The sequence below is a fragment of the Dromaius novaehollandiae genome, chromosome 6 (genome assembly GCF_036370855.1).
Source record: "Dromaius novaehollandiae isolate bDroNov1 chromosome 6, bDroNov1.hap1, whole genome shotgun sequence".
Lineage (NCBI taxonomy): Eukaryota > Metazoa > Chordata > Aves > Casuariiformes > Dromaiidae > Dromaius > Dromaius novaehollandiae.
In genome coordinates this window covers 38,992,057-39,011,033 of record NC_088103.1, presented here as the reverse complement: position 1 = coordinate 39,011,033, position 18,977 = coordinate 38,992,057, and the positions used below count along the sequence as shown (strand labels likewise).

The 18,977-nt window shown below is 37.5% G+C and overlaps 1 protein-coding gene across 2 annotated transcripts in view; it reads right to left on the bottom strand.

Moving 5' to 3' along the window:
• Positions 1 to 5,737: 5,737 nt before the first annotated feature.
• NHLRC2 (NHL repeat containing 2) overlaps positions 5,738 to 18,977 on the bottom strand; it is a 41,785-nt gene continuing 28,545 nt past the window's right edge. For both annotated transcript variants that reach the window (XM_026117465.2, XM_026117463.2), the window contains 2 exons: positions 17,673 to 17,898; positions 5,738 to 14,931 (listed from right to left, as the gene is read on the bottom strand). In XM_026117465.2, the coding sequence (XP_025973250.1) occupies positions 14,666 to 14,931; positions 17,673 to 17,898 (492 nt within the window). In that variant the 3' untranslated portion in view covers positions 5,738 to 14,665. The remainder of the gene's footprint in view (positions 14,932 to 17,672; positions 17,899 to 18,977) is intronic.

The window sequence follows — 18,977 nt, the reverse complement described above, 5'->3', positions numbered from 1 at the left end:
TTCGGGTTAGGGCCAGCAATGGGACTGGTGGCCTCTGCTGCAGGCCCCAGCTGACCTTAGGGTTAGGGCTAGGGTTAGGGTTAAGCTTAGGGTTAGGGTTAGGAGAAAGAGAAAGCACAGAGCCCCATGTGGAGTGGGGCTGCAAAGGGCATGCCAAAGGAAATGTGGGGCTGCACCAAGACGGCTCCCAGGGCAACTTCTTTGTTAGGGCCACCAGTGGGGCTGGTGGGCTCTGCTCTGGGCCCTGGCTGACCTTAGGGTTAGGGCTAGGTTTAGGGTTAGGTCTAGGTTTAGGGTTAGGGTTAAGAGAGAGAGAAAGCGTAGAGCCCCATGTGGAGTGGGGCTGCAAAGGGCATGCCAAAGGAAATGTGGGGCTGCACCAAGACTGCTCCCAGGGCAACTTCTCTGTTAGGGCCACCAGTGGGGCTGCTGGGCTCTGCTCTGGGCCCTGGCTGACCTTAGGGTTAGGGCCCGGGTGAGGGTTAGGGCTAGGTTTAGGGTTAGAATTAAGAGAGAGAGAAAGCGTAGAGCCCCATGTGGAGTGAGGCTGCAAAGGGCATGCCAAAGGAAATGTGGGGCTGCACCAAGACGGCTCCCAGGAGAACTTTTGGGTTAGGGCCAGCAATGGGACTGGTGGCCTCTGCTGCAGGCCCCAGCTGACCTTAGGGTTAGGGCTAGGGTTAGGGTTAAGCTTAGGGTTAGGGTTAGGAGAGAGAGAAAGCATAGAGCCCCATGTGGAGTGGGGCTGCAAAGGGCATGCCAGAACAAGTGTGGGGCTGCACCAAGACTGCTCCCAGGAGAACTTTTTGGTTAGGGCCAGCAATGGGCCTGGTGGGCTCTGCTCTGGGCTCCGGCTGTTCCTTTTAGCTATACTAAGCGGTACAAAAGTCAGAGATAATGGGTGATTTTTAGCTTTGAAAAAAAGAGTTCTGAAGGAGAGAGAGCACAAGTGATGGTTGAAGTTCATACAATACAGAGACGAAGGGTAGAGTGAGAAGAGGGAAGAAATTGTGACAGAGTCCAGTGGAATTCCCACAGAAAGCTGGGGAAAGGGAAGATGAGGACTGTTCAGCGAAGGACACGATAAAGGAGCAAAGTAAACAGAGGGCCAGAATAAAGGCAAGTACAGAAGCAAAGAGAAATGAAGATTTCAAAAAGATAAAGTCTGGTTGCATGTGTTCAAGGAAACTGGCAGGTCAAGAGGTTTGGAGAGATCTGGTGAGCAACAGATCATCAGAAATCTTGCTGAGAGCAATTTCAGTGGTCAGCATGGGAACAGCTAAAATAGTGGCAGTGTAATATGGAAGTGAAAGAGAGGAAGCAGGAGCCACTGTTAATAGCACACTTCATGAAAGGGGAAAGGGATGGAAAGGTTAGCAATATTTTTTTTAATATGAGAGAGAAAAAATTACTTTTTCTTTGTGAGAGAGAAGAGCTACAAACTGATACTCAATGGGCTGCAAGGTATGGGAGGGCAAATTGGAGAGATAAAGGTAAAGTGAAAAGGATCAAGTAATAGTCACTAAGGAGAAACTCAATAAACATTAAAGAGATGAGTCCAGCCATGCAGTGATAAATACACCTATTTGCTGCCTGGGAGAAATGTATAAACTCTACTGCCTAATTAGAAGCAAGAAAATTAATATGCACTCTTGAAGACACTGTCAGAATGACGTGAAATGTCTGGCCTTCTCATAAACGGGACAGTTAATGGGAAGTTACAGGTTGAAAGCAGATATGAATGCAAAGAAAGGGTTAGCCTAGAGGCCAAAGGCACTGGCTATGTGCACATCTGCTTAGGAACCTGTGCATTTTGCTATGTCTTCTAAGGTAATAGCAGCCACAGTCTTTCTTTCTCCATCACCATGGATTTATACCTGGGCTGGGCTGACCCCTCTGAATGAATGAAGATGTTCAGGACCCATTGTGATGTGACAAACATATTGCTAAAGAGAACAATTCTGATTTCTCCCATTTAAGGATTCAGCTTTCACATGGTGATATCATAGAGTCAAACCTACTATTGAATCTGAGTCTCTTCCCAGTTTGAGATTTCCTTAGACTTTAATGCTGATATGTGCTACAGAAGTGCCTTACAGAAGTGTAATCCTACTGGATTTTCCTATTTTTCTTGACTAACAAAATAATGGATAGGATATATCACTGCTTATAACGGTACTCAAAACATTGTCAAGCAGACAGGTCAGAATTGCTTTAGAATAACATGATCATAGAACAACTTTTTCTGAAAATTCTTTTACTTGGCTGTAAACATTTCTCAGTTAAAAATATCCATGTGTTCTAGGTTAACAACTAAATTTGTTGGGATTTTTTCCAAATAGCAGATTAGCACTCTCCTGGGACCACTTTAATCACAAATAGCAGTTTCTTTCAAGACTGTGAGAAACTCCAATACTGATTAAATCTAAAAGAATCCTAATGAGTTTTTACTTGTCTGCTGTAATAAGGCATACCATTAGCTTTCTGCACATTAGAAGAAAATGGAAAACAATTACTATGAAGGATTCATCTGAGCTAGACTGTTCTTCAAAAACAAATGCATGTGTTTTGTCAGATGCCTATAGTAAGGTAGTCTTTCCTGCAAGCAAGATCAAAATTGCAATAGGCAGAGTAATGAATGGCATCACAGTGATTATGCTACCCTGGTATGTGAAGCAGGAGACCCTGCTACTGAGCATGTAAGAAAACTGTGAAAGGGAATATACTTACACAGACTTGAAGCAGGTCATAAAGTTGTTGAGACTCTCCATCCACTGACATATAAAAATACTTTTTAAAATCAACAAGCTCTTGGTATTAGAAAAAAAGATGTTTACACATCCATATAAAAAAGTACAACATTCACCCCACTTCTTTGCTGCTCCTGCTGAAGTTCTATTTTCTGTATTTGATGCACTTCCTCTTAATTTAAACCTGTGAAGAGAACTGCTCTGTTTAGCAGCTTTAAGTAAACAAAAAATTTTAATCCCCTGATTAATTTCATAACTACTCCTCTAATGTTTCAGTAGCTGTTTCATTTTACAATTACCAATGAATTTGTGAAGCAAACATGATCATGTCACTCTTTACTACAGACTCCAGTTCTGAGAGTCCCAGTGTATCCTCCGCACCTTCCATATACAGTCTGAGAAGTTCTGCCACATCCTCCTTTGATTCAAGCCTACAATAACACTAGCATTTTATAGCACTGCTAACATCATGGCAAAAATGCTAATTAAATCCATCTTCTTCACTCAACTGTATAAAGGAGAAAATTTTAAATGATGGGTTTCTCAGTAGCCCCCAGCAAATTTCCCTTGGATTGAACTGCCATTTAAACATAGATGCTCCTACGCACTGTTTGACACATTTAAATTTTATATACTTTTGTGTGATTCCATTTGCCTAATGCATTAAGATTCTGAAAAACAGCCACATCTCTCATTCTTAATGATCTCTGTATTTTAGTATTGTAACCCCAGACAACAACTCATAAAACACTACAGCTTTATTCAAATCATTAGTGTGTCAGTGTCTGTATGGAGAGAGGAGGGAGGGAAAGTGCACAGGCCTTGATTCAACTATTACTTACGCTTGCTACTGACTTTTAGACTGTTGATGGTACTTTGCTTTGCTTAAAACACTTCATATTCATGTGCAGTCATCTCAGATTTAGGATTCAGACCTCTGCTAGGGAAGTGATGTACTTTTCCAAGCCCTGTGATATAAAGAAGATAATAAACCTGACTTACTGCCTTCTCATTAGTATATAAAGATGACATTAGAACAATTTTCAGCTTCCAAAATTATTGTCATTGCAACTTCAGCTTCAAAGATCAAAAATAACATTGTATAGTAGGAGTTTAGAAATGGTGATACAGCACACAGGTAAATTTGGTTAAGTATTTGGTTTTACCAATGCAACCTCTTCATTATCGTCTAACTACTCCTTAATACTGCAGGTTTGTTCCACTTTTGAAAAGTATACCTATTACATACATTACAGCCTGTCATGAGGCTCTCTGAGCATTAATAGTCCCACATATTCCATTTAAGGAAATGCCTAAGATAGTAAAAACATGGAGAGATTTAACTAAGTTACAACTTGCTAATACTTTTTCAAAAAAGAGAAAATACATACTCCTGTAGCACTAACTTCAGAAAGCTACTCTGTTACATATGAAAGCTGAAATCATCACCTCTGCTTTGATTTCTGTGCTTAAGAAAGGGCAAAGGAGCACAAACAAGCTCTAGAGAGCCCAAATACAACTAGGGTAGAGTACTACTACACACAAGCAGCATGTAACAGTTACCAGAAACCACTGAAAGTTCTGGTAGGATTGTGTGCATGAAATACTGGTGTGGCAGGTCAAAAAGATAGAATTCAGATGAGGCAGCAGGGTCATAATATTGACCCCATTTCAATAATTCTTAGCTGAAAGGTGGGGGGAGAGGTGTCATTTCAGAAGAGATGTCTGAAAGAGGGTAAATTTTCAACTTTATGATTTGAAGCAAATGCTAAGTAAAATGCTGAGATTGCATCACCCTATGTAAGCTAATTTAGGTTTGGCAGAAGCTTTATATGCACTTTATAACAAAACATAAAAATTGAAAATAAATTTATCTGAATGTTTGTCCAGTTGGACTTGCATCACGCTAAGCTGATATACTTAATCTGAATAGAAATCAGAGAAAATTAACCAAATTTTATAGGTAGGGTTTGTAAATGCTTTAAATATTTGAATAGACATAAGGAGAAATTTTTATGATGGAGAAAAAAATCAACATAGCTACACTACTAATGGTATGGCTCACCTATGGTAAATAAGCCAGAATTTTTGGCATACAATGTTTTCATTAAAGCTAAATCACTATATCAGTAAAAGCATGATGGTAGTCAGAAGTAAGAGATCATCTTTTTAGGCATGTTGGTATTGCTCCTCACTTGTATCATGCACATGAAAAGCCTATATTAATACTCAGTATCCCACAGGATCTTATTCAAAGCTGCTGAAATGTTGTTCAACCATAATTATTCAAATTAAACATTTTTACTATGATAGCTACTGTTGTCAACAGAATAAAATGTTCACCTCCCTAGGGAAGTGTGACAGAAATGGGGGGGAAGGTATATTCCCTTCACCCTCCATGTTAAGATATGGGGGAAATCAAACCAAGCATATGGTTACAGGAATTTTCTCCTTTTCAGGTACCGTGCCAACAAAGTTGGGTGGAAGGAGAATAGTTGTCTGTATAGGCATCCACATAGCGCAAGCTGCTGCAGAACAGTCTAGCCACAGTAATAAGGCTAACAAACAGTGCCAAAAAACTCCAGTGAGGGCCTCAGTGCAGCCAGACCTCTTCCAGTATTGAAGCTAGCTCTGGGATCGCTGCAATAAACTGAAGTTCGCAAAACAGCCAGTCTACGACTCGTGCAGTATACCATTTCTCATCTCTCTTATGTGCAGAAAGGGAAGGACATCAGACCTCTTGTTTCCAGATCACTGGGTAAACCTGAAGCTGGGGAGTCCTCCTAACCCTACACTCTTTTGTAGAGCCTCAAGACACTGAATGACCAGTTGAAACCCATGACAGCAGAGCCCGGTTGGTATGTGAACATGAAGCAAACAGTACTTGCTAGTTAAAGCATTTTAACAAAGCTCTCACCACTTATGGCATACATATTTCATCACTTTCACATCTATGTTGATATAAAGATTGACAGACAAGACAAGCCTTAAAAGACACAATTTTTTATGTTTATTTTTTCACAAAAAAGCTTTACAAGAAGAAACAGGTTTTACATTCTTTAATCACCATTCATTTGTACAATTGATATCCAAGGCTGCATATTCTCCTACAGTGTATTTCTTCTCATAATATTACAGGACATTTACCTTTTCTTTAAAAGGACTATAATCATTGCATGTTGTTAGGAATTCTATTAGGTAACACTACACGTGAACAATTTACAGTCTGTATCAGCTGTAGATGAAGTGTCTTCAGTTTAATTCTTTGCATGTTTTGTAGCAGCAAATATAAAATGTCTTTTAAATATTCAGATTTTTAAAAGGCTTTGCATCACATGTAATGGAAAAACAGAGGTTTAGTATCTCAAACAGCAACAAAAATATTCCAGTGTCCACAATGCAACACTTAAATTCTCAAGAAAGGAAAACAAAAGAAAGTCCCCCCTCTTTCCCCATAAACAACATGGAGACATTTATTAAGGTGTTCAGTGCTCAAATGTGACTTTCTTCACCAGTGGTAAACTGCTGTGATTTTTAGACATCTCAACATCAGAACTAAATAAAGTTACATGGTTTTACATAGTGAGAGAACCCGACCCTTCATAGCTGCCTGTATGCACAACCCTCTGCCATTTACAGCATCTTTGCTGTTCTGCAGAACAGGAAAACACACAGAACTAAAACCAATCTCTCACCCCCGAAATACCAAGGTAACATAATCCTAACCCTTTTAGATCAATGGAAGTTTTGCCCTTCATTTCACTCAAATCAGAATTTCAGCAAGATGTTTGCAATCTCCCTGCCATTGTGTTTTGAAGTGTGCGTAATACATAACAACAGTCTCAGAAGCAGGTTCACAGACTGAGAAAAAATGTTTTACGAAAAAGTACTTCATAAGAAGAACAGATTGAACATAAAGCACTTTTCTTTCTACTTCATTCAAAAATGTAATGGAGAGGGAAAACCCTTCACAGTTTCTGAATTAATAAAGAATTTTAAAAATTGCAAATTTACAAACCATGAAGGTCAAATACTGTATTTCAAACAATACTCCAGCAGTTCTGTAAAGATATGCATTCAAATATTCTCAAGTAAGGCACTGATTTTTCCTTCAGTCATCATGATATAATGAAAATGTGATATTTTGGTCTGAGGCTGAACTACTGGCCCAAAAGATATTTACCATTAACCTTGGAGAGCCAGGATTTCACCCACAGTTTCACAATGACCTCATTTTTCTTTATTAGTGCCCTTATAAAATCAAATAGACCCATTACAGGTTTTAATGGATGTAGAATGATTTACATGTGAGAAAGTTTTTATTGCATTAATTCTCCTTTAAAAGTGAAATTGGATAACTTTGAAGTTAAACATTTAAATGTATAAAACATTTAGTAGCTCTGTTCCTCCACTCTGCTATCAAATCTGAGGGTTTTTTTTAATTTGGAAGTCAGTCACCTGATACAAACAACTCTCAGGACAGATTACTGGATTAGATGGTTCAAAAGTAGATATTTCAGTTTAAACAAAAGCTTGAAGAACAAGCTTTTATTTTTTTAAAACATTAACGTAAAATCAAATTGGGAATAGTTACCTTGTTTACTATGAAGTGTGGCAACTTCATAAGCCAGGCAGATTTAGTTTCTAAATACTAACTCAAAAGGGGAAAAACTTAGTGTGCAATATTGCTCTACAGAGGCATGTTGAGTACAAAACATTAAATTCCATTAAATTAAGATAGACTTAAGAACAGATTTTTACAAGTGGTGTTTCTTTAGCTTAAAATTGTCAATACTGCAAACGAACTAGACAAGATTTGAAAAATACCTGCAATTCTTTTGCTTAGCCATGGGGCCTGCAATTGGGCAAAATGTTCTCCGGTATGCTTGAAAGCAATGGATGAACAAAGAAGAGATACACCAGAGAATCATAATAGTAATTATAGCTGCACAGACAGTCCCCAACTTATATCCAAGGTTTTTAGCTTTTCAACTGTGACACAAATATGTTAACCTCCAATAATAATTAAGCAAAATCTGCATCAAGAAAGCAAGCTGCAGTATCTTTCAAATTCCCTAATACCCACAGTATTTTCTATAACATTGAAGTTTCCTGAAACTAAGAGCCATCAAAATCCCTGCATAGGTCACTCGAGTTTGCTGGAATGCTCTGAGACGTCTAGAAACAGCTGTAGAACCTTACTGCATAGGCCAGAGGTAATGGTAAAAATGCTGATGGCAGCTGCATCAGCACAAAGCTTCATGAAGCTGACATAAGAACATACTCTTATTCAAATGCTACCTACAACAGTGGGGGAATGTCCAGATATCACCTAGATTTCAGTAATTAGTACCTGGTTATCTCAAGATAAAGAGTACTATTGAATCAGATGATTACAGATTTCTGCAAGAAGAATAAGGGCAAAATTTTTGCCTTCTATATGGAGCAAGACTGTAGAGAATATAAATAGGACCTTAGAAGTAGGTAACCCCACAAAGCCAGTATGCACCGAGTCTATCCATTTTGAGAATCAGTGTCATGGTGTAGCTCATCCTGCAACTCTCAGCTCATTTGCACCACTGTGAGTGAGCTGACAGGGAACATTAACTTTAGATGGAAAAGCCCTATTGCACTGTCTATTTACATCTGCCTCCCTAAAGCAGGAGCAGGGAGAGGTGGAAGAGGCAATTGTCCTACTTGTATCCCTCTGAGGTATCAAGAAACTGACTGGACTTCACCCTTGGGTGAAATGATAGGAAAGCCTAACCAAAACCCCACATAACATTATGACAAAGAAGCCAAAATAAACCTGGAGACTGAATCCTTAACAAGAGCAGGTGATTTTACATATAATAGTACAGAAACTACAAAATATAGAAACAGGTAGTTCTGATGGAAGATAGTGGTCAAGTTTGGTTATATGAACATAACTGTATATAGAAATATTATGACAAGTATTGTTTCTATATTTATGACCTGCTGTAGAATACAAAGACAGACATGGTAGAATAATTCAAAATAACCAGGTCTCACTTTCGCAATGACCGTAAAAGTTACCGTCCAGAACTGTCAGCATCCTTCCAGCTTTCTAGCTGGGGACAAATAAGCTCATTTAATCCCTGACAAACCTATTTCAATGAAAAAGATTAAACTTCACTTAAAATACTTGATTTTTACTAAGGTATATGAGTTATTTTAACTGATTATATGAACAGTTCTGCTGGCAGATCTGAGCAGAGAGTTACTGTCAGAAAGGGCAGGTGATAAGCTGCTTCATGTGGTAAATTCCTCAGCTAACATAACTACTGCCTGGAGGACACATGCAGATGTTACAACATGTGTCACATTTTACATGAGAAAGAAAATTTCCTTTTGACTTGCAACATATAGTTTATGCACACACTTCTGTGGGACCTTAGCTGCAATGTCTCTTTGAGGTAAGTGTTAATGAATAACAGTGATTTTTAAAAGTTAAGGATCATAAGAATGTAATAATTTAGCAGACAATAGCAGAGATATTTATAAGTTCTTTTCAGCTAAATACTCATAACTCTGCAAAGTCAAACAAGTAAGTGCTTCATCTAGGTAATAAACCTTGTTAGGAACCAAAAATTCAAGAGATTTTGCAACTGTGGAGTCAATAATACATCTATCTTTGCTTAAACAGTCAATAATTAAATGAACAGAATGACATTCCCCTGTATGAGAGAAGGAAAGTCACTTGATTCTGATCATCTCCCTTTTCTGAGCAAGAGATAAGGAATATGTTTCTCTCCATGTTCTCACAAATAATAGTTTTACCTATAGTTTGAACTACAAGATTCGCCCACCGGAAAAAAAAGTGCATTAAGAATATATACAATACACTGAAACCCATATATACCTTTTCTCAGGCTAAGCAGATTTATATGATGCTATAAAACTATCTTGTGTATTACACATCTGGCTTGTACTTGCTTTGAATCACTACATTACCGCAGTATTATACAAGCACAAGGTTCTACAAGTGGGAGACATGAGGGGCAAAACATGAACTACGATGGGATGCATCCAATAGAAGAGCCCAAAATGACATGTTAGAAGCTAACACAAGAAGGAATCAGCTAAACACATATGCATGAAATATGCTTACATCAAGAAGCTTACACAGTCAGTATCCCTCCCAACCCTTTTTCAACAGAAAGAAATAAACTACAGGAAGATATTACTGAATTCAAACAATATGAAGAAGTTAATAAAATGCATTATCCTCCCTCTTTGAAACTGCACTATCTTTTTCTAATTAAAAAGATCATCACACTGTAATTAAATAAAATTCCTAAAAAGTTCTAATGGTACTTTTTATATATTCATTCATAAACAAAAGCTGTTCTAGGAAAGCAAACATTAGCCCTAAAAACTGCAAATGCCACTGAACTTGCTTCCATTATACATTACAGCCATGACCAATACTCTTTAGACATTCACTATATTTTACTATTATTTAATATTTTAAGGTCTGATGTAAAACCTATAGCAGTGAGTAGAAAGACATGATTTTATGAGGCCTCGAATTACATACTTTTACTGGAAGATACAAATATCTGGGAGTGCTGAGCCATAGCAACCTGAGCCATACCGAAGTTTTTATACCAGGAAACACTACTGAACTAAATTATGATACAGAGAGTTAGCAGCCATGAGTACATCTGATTTTTCTGTATTTAGACACAACAGTAACACTTTCCAATTTTATGAATCATATTTTGAGGATCCTTTCTGGTACTTAACTGAAATTGCTGCAGCTCGCATTAGCTCTTCTGTTTGCCCATTTGGTTATGCTCATGGCACTTGCTGCTTTAGTATAAGTGTCTTGTAAACCCTGGAGGAAGCAATGGAACCATCATCCCTTTCATAAAATAAAAATAAATATCATAAAGGTTTTTTTTAAATGTGTTACTGTAATTATAAAGCATTTGAATGCCCGCACACCACAAGTGAAACAGAAGAAGGGATTCAAGGAATGTATATGCTGTTCCTTGGACAAAAAATATAGTGTTAGGCTATGTGACTCAAGGCCAATTACAGTGAACACAAAGAAAGAGCAAGATTCAGAGGAGCAACGACAGGTTCAGTGACCCAGTAACTTCACCAGTGAAAGCCGGAGCACACTGAGAATCAGCTACTCTTAAGCCTATGAAGGAGAAGGATTAAGTGCTGTCCCAGCATGAAGCCCACTGAGATGAGCCAGGGAAATAAAGCCCTCTTGCAAACTAAAGGGGTTATTGCCTAAAGGAGTGTGGGACTTACTATGGGATGCAGGAGGGAAAGCATTTTGGGACTATGTTTTGGGGGTGTTTTAAGGGGACGGAGGGAAAGTGGAAAACTTACCATGGGATGTTTAGGGGAAGACCAAAGGTGGGGAAAGGGTGGGGTCAAGGTGGACTGAGGAGGAACAAGCATGGGAAAATACAGGGAAAAGAGGATAAAAAAGGCTAGTTGAGTATAAACAGGACTATTCAGCACTTGTCTGATCAAGCCTTGTGTTTGATCACCAGTCTAGCCTACATTTGTATTAAATCCTACTTTAAACTATTTTTTGTGGGTTTTTTTTTTTTTGGTTACTCTGTGCCTGTGTGTGAATGCTATTAAGCTTCAGGATAGAGTAGCCAGTGAGCAGAAGGCGGCTGAGCAGCAACTGGAGGGGAAACAAACCACAGGGGCTCACACGTTCATGTGCCAGCAACTGGAGGAGCCTGGAGGCCAACTAGTAGGTAGATCAAGTGCCTAAGAGCAGTTACTGAAGAATCCCATTATTGTATGTAAGTGCATACACACACGCACATATATACATACATATATATATATTCCACTTCAATCCTGATCAGCCAAAGAGGGGGCTGTCCCTGCCATTCCTTTTTATGCAAGTGCTGTGGCTGTTTAGGAGGGTGTCAGTAAATTATATTTCTGGCTGTGCTGATCTGTGGAGCTGGCTGTGTGTGTACTCTATATGCGTACTCTGCATGCATACACACACGTGTGCTTATCAGGAATGTGTGCTCAGCATTGCTACTGACTGGACCAGGAGGAACTGACCTGGGTCGTGAAAACCCACCAGATTCTGTTACCTCCAACATATAGCTTTTCTTCATAAATAACAGGTGGTGTGCCTTTCTGAGATGAAATCACATTCCTCTGCCTCTGTTTTCTGTTTTGAGCATAAAGAGATTATAGCAGCAAGGAACAATTTCAGACTTTGTGGAAAGCAAGGATATAGTATCTTTACAAAGCTCATTTGAAAAATGCATGAGGGAAGCAGAGAACAGTCATTAAATTTGATGAAAAAGCTTTTGGTGCTGGACTAGCATCACCAAATTGTTTACAACTTTTACCTCTCTTTGAGTTATATAGGATTCAGTCCATCGCTGCAAGACATGGACTTAAAAGAAAGAAAAAAATTGGTCCAAATGGATATACTCCTACCCTTTGCGATTTAAGCAGAAACCGTTTTCCTTGGAATACAATTATAAAAATTTGGCCATGACTAAATATTTAAAGGTCCTTTAGAGTCTGATCCTGGACTTTAGCTTGATGTCTATGCAACAGTTTTCCTACTGTCTACTCATATCCTCTCCCAATAAGCTTACAGTGGTTCTGAGTATGCATACATACAGTTAACTGCAAGTTGAGACTTGAAAAACAAAATGGCTGTGACCCTTAAGCACACATTTATATATGCACATTTGGATAGAAAACACATCTACAATATTATATTTAAATACTACATACTATATTTAAACAAAAGTTAGGAATACATTTTTTCCCCTCTTCAGCAATATGTTAAAAAGTGCCACTAAGGTAACAGATATGTTGACACAAGGATTGCTTTTTTGAATACAGGAAGCTAAAACAGGTCAAATTTGATTACCTTGTCCAATTGAAATAGACAAATATCAAATAATTCTAGTTGGAATTTAGAGAGCAAATCCATCCACTGAGTGATATGCTCAAGATAACAGTAACAACTTGATTCATCATTTTGAACTCCTGAAAATAGTGCTTGTTTTTTTTCAGTAAGCAATAAAAAAATGTATGAGCTAGCTGGAAGCTAAGACTAGCTAAGGCTTCCTGGCTACTATCTGAAGTTAAACAAAAAGTATTTCAGAAAGGAGTTGTACTAAAATGTAAAAAATGGTAAATGCGCTGATCAGTTTCTCTGTTTTCATCTTTCAAACAGCCTTTACAAACTGTGAACAAAGTAGCAAAGCTTTCTTGTTCCTCAAAACTACATGTGAGCTGAAAGGCTAAATTAGAAAAATTGCTTAAACAACACAAGAAAAATAATAGTTCAGTCCTTGCCTTGTTGACAGGTGAGATAATTATCATTTCTGGTAGTACAGAGTTCACAGATAGGCTGGCATTTCAATGGAAGGAAAAAAACACACCAGTCTGTATGGTTTACTTAAAACAAAAGCCTCTTGAGTTCATGACCAACATTTCAATCAGCTTTTAAGTAGGAAAGAGCAACAACAAATCATACTGGGGATTTACTGACAGATGTCAGGAACAATGGCCTTTTTTCTAGAAAAAGCTATATAATTATTTCACTACTGTGCTTCATAATATATGTAAAAGTGTATCTTCAAACCATATGTAAAAGTGTATCTTCAAACTTGGGACAAACTCATCTACTTAGAACTGATCCTCGTGATCCAACCACTGAGTCCAACTCAAGTATCACTGAAGCCCAGTGGAAACCCTACCAATTCATGGAAGAAACACACACATGCTCCAGTACTCCTGCTATGCGCTTGCAAAACATTTAAACAGCAAAGGCAGAGTTCTGGAATGCAGTTTTAAAGCGCCTTACTCAAAGATTAGAATACCAGTTTACTAGCAAAAGCTCAGATCCTGCAAACATGAATGTGAATGTGAATAATCCATCATTAAATGCATGGTTCTGGTCCAGAGGCCACTATAACAAATGACTCCAAAGGCTTTGAATTAGATTTCAAGAGTATGATACTATTCATAATCATATGTGTTTGCAAGACAGGAGTCTTCAGACAGGTCTTTACACAGAAATCATAGAAGTGGGAAGAAAAAGTGATTCACCTGCTTGAAATGGCTGACGTTTAATTTTTGCAGTTTAGATATTCAACTATTACCTACAATTTACTATAAAATGTAAATGGGTATATAACAGAAAAACTCTGACACGTTTTTATACATACATTAGAGAGAGGCACATTCTTTGTTAGAAATTAGTATGAAATGCTTCTGTAGGAACTTAAACACTTCCTTTCAAAGAAATTTTTTCATGAAACTGTGCTTTTCATATAAGGCGGTCCTATCTAGGTAAGTAAAACACAGTTTGCATAAAATTAGAGCTGCACCTAGTTTAAGATGTATTTTCAAAATACACGTGTCATAAATGCCAACATTGAAAAATAGGAAAGATAACTCTTTTATAACCTGGAGAAAGAAAGCATTGGTTGTGACATTCTGTTAGAAGTTAAGGGCGTGAAAGGAATTTCTAACTGCTAGTCCAAAATGATCTAGCTGCTCTAACAGTATGCACAGTGCAAAGAACTTATTACAGTAACATCACAAAGCAGTACTACCTCTTCCAAAAGAACTCCTGAAATTGTTGCTCATTGCTCAGAACGGCATACATCCACTATATTCACAATTGGCAACAGAATCTAGAGTGTTACTATATTATAGCTGCTACAGTAATGAAAAGAACTGAGGTGGTGATTATAAGTTTTCATGTTAAATTGTGAGGAACTCTACTTCATTTTATCAAGTATATTATTTCTTAGCATCTTCATAAGCTGTAGGAAAATGAACAATGGACAAAAGTTACTTATCCGTATTTTCTCCTACAGAAACACTGGACACTAAAATAAAGTATGAAATTAACTGGCTTTGGGTTAGTTAGTTAAAAATGCGTATGTCAGTTCAACTTGAGTCGAGCTACTTTGGTTTGTATTAGCTATCTGTAAAGGCTGACTGAATGAGATTCCTTTCATCATACAGGCACTGCTATCTTTGCTGCAATAATAGAGGCACGCTTTGATAGCCAGGATAGCTTCAGCTGATAGACAGCTACTGGGTAACTGAAAGGGAATGAGAGTTTGACAAGAAACATCCTTAATTCCTCCAGACAGACACTGTCCTTGAAGCAACCATGTATTATCTGTAAAACAAAACAAAACAAAACAAACAGGTTTTATCATTAGGACATTCAACATCGTGTCTAAAAGCTACAGAAAGCATTGATTTTACTTATTAGACAACATGGACTTTCTTTCCATGTGCAATACTAGGGGAAATTTCACCTAATTTTTCCAGTCACATAGAAAAAGGAAAAGCAGTTTACAAATGTTTCTTTGGTAGTCATTTAAAGGTGGAAGAATCCATAGCTTTGATTTAAGAAGTATGCCTCGGTTAAATGCAACGCATCTAAAATTTGTCCTATAAGCTCTAATAAGAATATTAAAATTTATTCTGAGATATATAATCAAAACTCCTTAAATTAATGGACTGTTACAGATTTGTATCAGGGGCCTAATACTCAAGGCAAGGTGACTGCCATAAATGTATAAAACTGAAGGTACTTTATGACATTTCCAAACAGAAATGTTGGCTTTATAAGTGGGTTGCTATAATTTAGTAATGTTCAGGCTGACTGTTACAGCGAGACCTGAGCTTCATATTTATTTAAATATTTAAGAGTACATGAGCTGACAAATGAGTTGCACAATAAACGCACCTAACTCATTGCATTGTACTCTGTATTTTGCCATAAGTGAGATGGATGAAGTGTTCTTTTTGGTATTTTTCAGCAAATAACTACAACTTGGCTCTAGAATATATGACCTGGAAATGACTTGTTGAGTTTCAGTTGCTTACATTCTGCAGTTTTACCAGCCCTTGAAACTATGACGTATCTCTTTACCTCAACAATATCTGGAGATTTTTAGGCCAAAAATTGTGCTGATACTCCTGGAAAGAATCTATCTGTTCTCTAAAGGCAAAAAGTGAGATGAGAAACTTCCTCAAACCACAAGGTGTACAAACAAATTGAAGTGCCATACAGTATTTTTTTGATTGTTTTAAAAACAACCCATCTAATTAAGGTACCATATGGATATAGAGACACTTTGAAAGCTGGCCAACAAAAGACTAGTCAAAAGATAAGATGTGTCGTTTTAGATCTGTTTAACTGCATCTGCATACACTGATGACTACTGACAGTATAAATAGACTGTAACAGTCAATTCAGCCTGAGAACAATTACTAGTAATTAGCAGAATTTTAAAATCTAGCAGCATTTCTAAAATGGAATGTTTTCCAATGCAGTGCTACAAACGAGTGAAAATAATTTAAATACAAGTGTTTTCTCTATGACTTCCCAAAAATCTACTGAAAGTGCAAATGAGGCGTTTTCAACATCCAGAACTTGACAAACAAACCAAAAGAAAATGACATTCTAGACTTCTTTTTTTTAAAAAAAAGGTTTAGCAACTCTAAACAATCAGTTAAGCTTTCTATTGCTCTGTACTGGCTTAGTGGGTAACTTGTCCACTCCCTCCTACAAGTAACAGTTCTCTGTATGCTGCATCACATACTTCTAGGGAACCTACAGACTAACAGCAGATGTGTTTATAAGGTTCAGATTTTTTTCTCAGCGTCTGCATACTAAGTGTCTTCCAGCAGTTTTACTTAGGAATAGAGTGCATAGTATAGGATACCTTTTAGAAGCATTAACATTCTAGTGAGATCAAAAATTTATTCCTAGAGCATAAATGTGTTAAAGCAAATGAGTCACACCCGAGTAACTCAATTACCAGGCAAAACTGTTTCACCACACAAAGCATCTGAAAAACATGTAGGTTATTTTATATATTGGCTTTCATAAGGTACTTCCGAGGACACTGATACATGTTCCCTTCCAGGTATAGCTGTTACACTGGAAAACACTGTTTCCAAACACTCATTAATGGTCACCCTGCCCAAGAAGGAGCTTCAGATAACCTTGCTATTTTTGTACTGAAGGAAATTTTAGGGAACGCTCACATGTTTCATTCTGCCAGTTATGCTATGGGTACAGTAATGTCCAGTGTAAGAATGGCAATGATGGATGGAATTAAACCACTCCAATCACAGGCCATAAGAACATGCTCTCTGTGTTCTTTTCAAATAGTTAGAGTTGAGAGACATTGGTTAATTTAGCTTCACAACACTTCTGTGACATGAAATATTATTATTGCCATTTTACAGTAACCAAGGTACACAGTGACCAAAAGAACTGTGCAAAGTCACACAGGAAGTCAGCAAAAGAACTTGAAATAAAGGCCAGTCATTTCTGCTGCCTTGACATAACAACTTACCTCTTATGTAAGAATGTGTGCCTTGTTATAGAAATATTCAAGCAGAAATATGCAAATATGAACTATAACCAAATAGGTTCAAAGTGGTTACACAAAAATATACCTCAAATAATTTTTTGAAGAGAGAAAAAGAAAAAAAAAGAACCTTCTTCAGGAATATACTTCAGGTTCATGGTAAGCTTTCTCCAAGAAACAGACACTAGGCCTGGGATAATCTATTCATAGAGACAGAGCGGAGAAGGCAAGCATTTAAAATTCAAAAAGGCTGACTGTTCTAGGAACAGTATCTTTGCCAACCCTCACTGGCAGCTTGTTCCAAGCACTTCTGAAAAAGTGAATGTAGAATGTGTTAATTCATGCAAAAAGCAGCCATTATCATTTTTTTTCTTAATCTTCCCACTCCAGCTGTTAAATGTAGCAACTCTAAACACTGTACATCACATCACAATGTCATATGGGAACACAGGCCTGCAAGAGCCATGTTGGTCCATGAGATCGAGATCCCTTGTCTTGTTCAACTGATGTAACAACACAGACACTTTACCTTCCGCTGTGATGAACCAGGAATTAGGTGCCTCTTCATTCAGTTTTGTCTCTGGAGGAAGAGTCAACTTTAACAGAAATTGAATTGTCTGGCCAGGAGTTACAGTCAGTGAAGGAAGTTGAATGTTTGGTGCAGATTTAGGCAGTTTTGGAAGGTTTGCTATTTCATCCCTTTGTACAGAAAGATGATCTGGAACATCCCATGCTTCTGGATTCAGGATAGGCAGCTATCAGCAAAAATCAAACAAAACGTTAATTTTTATTTGTGCTGTAGAGCAAACAGGCTTTCACAATACAATCACATATTCATAGCTGACGTGGACTAGGAAAACTAACATATGACAAGACAGAATGCAACAGTACTGCACTGACAGAAATAAAGGACAGATTTTTTTAAAAGTCCAAAATATATAAAATATATAAAATTGATATATGAATATATAAAATTGAAAAAAATAACATTCACTATTAAAATCACAAAATCTACCACTTCAGAGCTTCCACTAGTTACAGCATAGTTTAATTCAAAATTTTAACAGTTTCATTAAATTTTTAGTTACCATTAGATAATAAAATCTAAGATTCTAACCTAGCAGATTACACAGCAAAGCAAAGGATTATTTCCCAGAATGCTACATTTAATATGAAAATTTAAACCTACACAAAGACAGTTTGACCATTCTGTCATACCTGTATGAAAACAGTAAGACATAGAGCCATTATAAGATGGACAGGAATTCAAAGTTGTTTTGCCCTCACGTGGTGTAAGCAAAGACAGCAGTGCTTAATTCTGAAAGTGGTTCTGATATGACAACTTGGAAGCCCAAGAGAAAGAATGTTAAAATTCTGCACTGCACATATTAAAAGTCAGACGCCATTTAGAAGTAAGCTTCAGAAGTTCAGCGTTGTAATAGTAAAAACAGAACTTCGTAGTACCAACATTTTTGAAAGATTTGGAAGAATTCTGATTTAGAAACTTTTTTTTTTCAACCTACAAGGGAACAATGAGAGCTCTTCTGCTCTCCCAATAGCAGCCATATTAAGTAATCTATTGAGGACATTTCTCTCCAGTTCACTGTTGCAACTCATCTTTGTTTTATTTTACATATCTCAATATTCCACATGCTTCTGGTATAACTAAAGATCAGACATACAGATGCAGAATTACAGGCAAAGATGTCAACAGACGTAAGATCTAGTAAAAACAACGTGCGAAAAAAAGCAAGATATTGCAAGGTAATGTAGACACAAACCATAAGGGGCGAAGTGCCTTGCATTTACTTTGCAGCACAGCAGTTCACCCAGT